This window comes from Ostrinia nubilalis, chromosome 14 (genome assembly GCF_963855985.1).
Source record: "Ostrinia nubilalis chromosome 14, ilOstNubi1.1, whole genome shotgun sequence".
Taxonomy (NCBI): domain Eukaryota; kingdom Metazoa; phylum Arthropoda; class Insecta; order Lepidoptera; family Crambidae; genus Ostrinia; species Ostrinia nubilalis.
The window spans coordinates 12,757,636-12,763,607 of NC_087101.1; the positions used below are offsets into that span (position 1 = coordinate 12,757,636).

At 32.2% G+C, this 5,972-nt stretch overlaps 1 protein-coding gene across 2 annotated transcripts; it reads left to right on the forward strand.

The window, feature by feature from the left end:
• The first annotated feature begins 1,998 nt into the window (after positions 1-1,998).
• LOC135077896 (mucin-3A-like) lies at positions 1,999-5,683 on the forward strand. Of its 2 annotated transcripts, XM_063972429.1 has the most exons (10): positions 1,999-2,066; positions 2,239-2,312; positions 2,650-2,694; positions 2,792-2,822; positions 2,919-2,959; positions 3,180-3,221; positions 3,303-4,766; positions 4,851-4,940; positions 5,025-5,158; positions 5,240-5,683. In XM_063972429.1, the coding sequence occupies exons 1-10, from the start codon at positions 2,043-2,045 to the stop codon at positions 5,284-5,286; spliced, it is 1,992 nt and encodes a 663-aa protein (XP_063828499.1). In that variant the 5' UTR covers positions 1,999-2,042; the 3' UTR covers positions 5,287-5,683. The 2 variants fall into 2 exon arrangements, with proteins under 2 accessions (XP_063828499.1, XP_063828500.1); XM_063972430.1 differs by lacking the exon at positions 4,851-4,940.
• The last annotated feature ends 289 nt before the right edge of the window (positions 5,684-5,972 follow it).

Below are 5,972 nucleotides of genomic sequence, written 5' to 3' on the forward strand. Positions count from 1 at the left end.
AATAATTCCAAACAAAACTCTTTTTTTCTCTTAACTCCAGGGATAGATTTCAGTGCGCTCCGGTTTACAAATTAGTATTGGCCTGAGGAACAAAATGCACTATAGTTTCATTCTGGGCAGCACTTGGTCCAACTTCCATACATGGATTGGCACTGTCCTTTTTTTAATATAAACGCTACTGATCCTGTAGTCTATAAAATCTGCCAGCATTATCCGCCAAGGTTATCATTGACCAATTAGATAACGCGCGGTTGTTTTGTCCCGCAGTACACAGCCGGCCGTTATCAGGACGTCCCGCCGGAACCGCGTATCGCTTCTAACCTGGATTTGTGTCATGTGCACTAACAGTGCACGCGGTCACACGTATGGACTATACGCCAATTTATTTTGCAATGGTTAATAAACAGAACTTTGGTAATTTCAGCCAAATGACAACCACTACCCCACTACCTCTCCCAAGAATTTTCACTTGCCCAGGTTGACAGGCCTTATCAATAAATACACTTGATATTTTATCAATTTAAAAAGGTCACATGCATTAATTGTGTAAAACATAATAATATCTATTTTCATAGAGCATAAAAAAATGCCGACGAACTTCCGCTTGCTATCATCTCACTAAGTTAGCGAGGCACTTTCTAATAAGAATCTGCGGTTACAATTTTGTAATCTATTCGGCAATGACCTAACTAAATTTCTTGACTATTATTGGTGCGACTTTTATGTTTTTGATTACTTTCGTTTACTTTTTAATCACATATATTTATTCCCTTACTTAAAATAGCTACACGCACGTTGAATGTAATAATTACTAACCCCTATTTTAGAAATGACACAAAATATATCCAGAAAATGTCCAAACTCAACTGGAAACAAGTCAACAGAGTTGAATTCTATAGCCTATAGAGTTAACTGTACATGATTACAATATCTGGCCAAAAACTAAACCTCGTAAACGCAGTTGTAGTAAAACTGTGAACATTTCCAGAATAAACTAGGAATATTGGAAAAAGATAAAGTTATTTACCATGTAACTTTATTGTACTGGCCCGTACGACGCAGGCCAGACCAAATTGAGACGTTTACTCGTATTGACAATAAAATGGCGGCGCCGCAGTGAAATTTGTCCCGTTACGCGGCTGTACAGACGAGCGTTTTGTTAGGCAGGTGAAATGAAAGTTATTTTTTAAATTACTTTTTCCGATACAATTATTGACATATTAGAAAAACTCAAAAAAGTTAGCCGCTAAATAACCGACGATCTCATAATGGTAGCGGGAAGGCGCTGGATGCAGGCTGCCAACAACCGGCCATTGTGTAAATCATTGGGGGAGGCCTTTGTTCAGCAGTGGACGTCCTATGGCTGAAATGATGATGATGATGATCAAAAAAATCTAACTTCATTCAAGTTATTTTTTTTTAACTTTATTCAAGTTTGATTTTTTTTTTAATTATAATTTACAAATTATGCTGACCAACATTTTCAATATGTAACAGTTTGAATGCGTTTTCTTCTTTTTTTTTCGGGATTTTTCGTATGGATTTTAACAACTAATGCTCTAATTTCTGCTTTCATAGGTAAGTAAAGTACATAAACATTGATAATGACGTAAAATGTGTTGATAGTCACGATGAACGTCAGCTTTTTAATGAGCAGCCTATTTAATTAAATTTATCCATAAAATGCTTTTAGCTTTTGCTGTTGCTCCGTCTACATTCACTAGATCTAGTTTTGTCTATTTATCATAAACTCAAAACTTTAATAATCGGCCTGTATTATCAACTAACTTATAAGTAATATATTTTTACGCTATATAGAAATTACATTTTCAATTTACTGTAATTTCTCAAATAATGAACTAATCAAATCATGGATCATTGGGAAAAAATGAACATTCAAACAAACTGATACCATAGAAATATGTATGAGTCAACATGCACAACCTCATTAAAAATCATAACAATTTCATGATAAGAATATTGTAAAGTTGATTATTTGGAATATTGTGACAGTGTGGGATACTAGTTTGTGTTTATTTAAAATGTTTCGTTACACTTTATTCGTGGTAAGGCATAATTTTTTATTATTAGGTGTAGTATAATTATTTATATCCTTTTAAATTTCTTTCAACTTAAATTACATAACAAATGGTATGCTGTGTGAAAAAAAAAATACTTATTTGTTTTTATCCAACGTTTACGCTGTGAGACTAAATTTTGTTTGTATTTTGTTCACAGATGATTATCAAAGTTGTTATAGCTGCTTCAAATGAAACTGCTTCAGTACGATTAGAGCCCCTTACAAAATATAAGTAAGTAGGTATTTCAAAAAATAATCTTAAAACTGTGTATTTAGCGTCAGTTATCACTACATAGTATAAAACAAAGTCGCTTCGCTGTCTGTCTGTCCCTATGTATGCTTAAATCTTTAAAACTACGCATCGGATTTTGATGCGGTTTTTTTTTTTTCAATAGATAGTGATTCAAGAGGAAGGTTATTAAGTATAATACATTGTACTTGTGCAAAGCAAGGACGGGTCGCTAGTAGCTTTATACAAAGCGGTGAATTTAAGGATATTAATAAAAATACGTTATTTAGTAAATGTTTCATTACTACTTATTACTGAGCTAATCTAAATTATTTTTCAGAATTGTTGAGTTAACTGAAATGGCAGAATTATGTGGCCATTTGGAGTAAGTCATTTAAATGTTTTTTGTATTTAAATGTTTATTAAATACTTAAACCATCGTTAATACCTCAAACGAAACTCTTAAAAATATCCTTTTTCAGGCTATCAGAATCCGAAGATGAAAAATTAAAGGTAGGTATGAACCTAAAACTGTTAATAATAGTATCATTTTTTATTCTTGGTTGATAACCTATAAATTTTGATATACGAGTATATCCTATCTTACAGAAAACGGCCCTTTGTAATCTTGAAACGAAATCAATAGATGGGTATGTATTTTCTATTTGAATCAACTTATTTTTTTTACAATATCAATGATCGAAGAGTTCGATAAGTACATACCTTTTAGGTATACTTTTATTATTCTTTCCACTACATTTGTGTCTTACTACTAAGCTAAATCTTGGTCGAATTTGGAGGCAGAAAATTCTATTAAAGTTTAAAATATATTAATGCAAAAATCTGAATAACTTAGGCTTTTATTTTCAGGAAAATGTACATCAGTGCTTCCAGTGTCTGCAAATGTGTTGGGTATGTTTATATTAATATTAATTAATTTATATGTTTGTTTAACAACAATAATATTTTATATTTGACTCTTACTATTTACAGGTTTGAAACTAATCTTATAAACAAAACAAAGCTGACGCACGATGAAAGAAATCACACAGATTATACAGATACTCCTCTTAGTACTACAGTTTCAAGATCAGATGTTAATACTAGTAGTACCAGTGTAAACGACACTGTACTATCAAGTGAAATAAGTACTAATATCGATTCAACAACAGATTTTACATTTGAGACTCCATATCCGATCACAATAAGCGAAGTGATGACTTTGCATGATACCACATGGAATACAACCAACCCTACGGATTACACCGAAGAATTGAGTGACGAAACTCCATATGAAGAAACTGATGTATGGTTGATAGACTTAATTTTAATATTTAATACTACGACAACAGATTCAATGTTTGCGACTACCTATCAAAATAAAACAAGCGAGGTGGCTGATGTGACATTGAATACAACCATTGACACTATTAATTATACTGAAATATTGACTGATAAAACTCCACACGATGAAACTGACCTGAAAGAGGTGATTTTGACTACTTACCGAAATAATAAAACAAGCGAAGCTTTTGATGTGGATAATACAACAATAAATACAACCAAGAGCACTATTGATTACACTGATGAATTAAACTATACAACTTTGCATAATAAGATGGGTTTATTTTCAAAACGGGAAATTTTGACAACTATTGCTACGATAACAGATACGACAGTTGAGACAGCACATGAAAATAAAACAAGCAAACTGATTGCTTTAGATTATACGACGCTAAAAACAACCAACAACACTTTTGATAAACTCAATGATACAACTTCGCATAATCGAACTGATCTATTGTCGAAAGAGGAAATTTTAACAACGATTGCTGCATTAACAGATACGATAGTTGAGACTACGCCATATGAAAATAAAACAAGCAAACTGATTGCTTTGGATTATACAACTAACGTCACTGTTATTTATGGTGATGAATTAAGTGATAAAACATTGGTTGATGAAATTGACGCAAGGACAAAAGAGGAAACTTCGAAAACTAATGCCGCCATTTCAAATACGACAAGTAAGATTATGTTGCTCCTCGATGACGAATTAAGTTATACAGATGATAAGTATATGGAATTAGCTAAGGATATGTTAGAACAATATCATGCCATGCAAAACGCAACTTCTGATATTTTTACAAAAGACTCAGAAGAAAGTTATCACAGTTCTTTTAAATCAGAGAGTGTTACAAACTATGGAAAAAACACAGAATGGTGGAATAAGTATACTTCAAAACAACCATACAAAATATCTAAATCTGCACCAGATACAAATAACGATAGTGAAGAGTCTCATACAACCCTTACAAGTTTTGCCAAGAATAATGATGATGAAATTAGTACAAAGATAATTAAAGAATGGAAAGATGGTTCAGGAGATGGATCCAATTTAGTTGATGACGATGATTTTAATGAACGTGCGAGTGATTCAAAAACTGATGATACCTTGTAAGTTTTATTACGTATGTTCACTTTATTAACTAATGTGGATATTATTTACAATCCGTTATTATTAAAAACATTTGGTTTCAGGAATACTCCGACGGACACAACATTATCACAAAAGAACAGTAATATCGGGTACGGTGAACGTACGAGTGATTCAATAACTGGTGATACCTTGTAAGTTTTATTATGTATGTTCACTTTAACCACCAACGTGAATATTATGTAAATTCCTCTATTGCTAAAAATATTTTGTTTCAGAAATACTCCGACGGAAGCAACATTATCACAAAACAACAATAATATTCGGTACGGCATTATTGCGCTCCTTGTCTTTCTTTTGGCTGGGCTAGCCTTAGTTGTCCACTTGTGGTGTCATAAAAGAGGCTCATACAGTAAGTATTATTATTATTTTCTTTAATTTATATTGAAGTTTAAGAATTTTTAATAAACTAAGTACGCAATTTTCTTTCTAGATTTAAATGCGGCTAATAGTAGTAATATAGAAATGGCTTCAAAGTAAGGAACTATGACATCTTTCTAGGAATAAAGCCATATTGGAAAACTTTGAACAACTTAATTTGTGACGAATTACATTTATTTATTTTTAATTTTATTATTGTGAGGTGGTCTTATTATTAAATGGTCTCTAAAACCGCTCGTCTGCCCGCCCTGAGTTTGACCATGATTCGCACGGGCGCTGTCGCCCACTCGGTGGCGCGGTGATTTATTGCAAATGGCGTGAAAGCGAAAACGCCCGTAAAACGCGGCGTTTACTGCGCGTTCGATTGCTTCATGTGTAAATGCCTTTACGCATCGTTGTGATTGCCTTTGATTGTGTATTTTGTAAACATCGATGATTTGATTTTTATAGTTTTGAATAGGAAATCGACTGAAATTATAAGTTTGATAATGTCTAAGATTTTTATTTTGCGAATATACAAACCCATTTTATAAACTTTTATTTTCTTTGGTTGTAATGATAAATTTTGTGTCCTTTTTATTCATTTTCCCTGCCGTTTTTTTATTTTTATTCATTGTTCTTAAAAAAAGGCATGTATTTAAATGATCTTTTTAAATTAGCAAAAACGGCAAATAAAAAAATCTAAATGGTCATCTATTTTAATGATTGATCCTCTTTCTTTGAGACATAAAATAAATGAAATCGATCGATATTTTAATCTCTTTTGAACTACGCAAAAAATATTG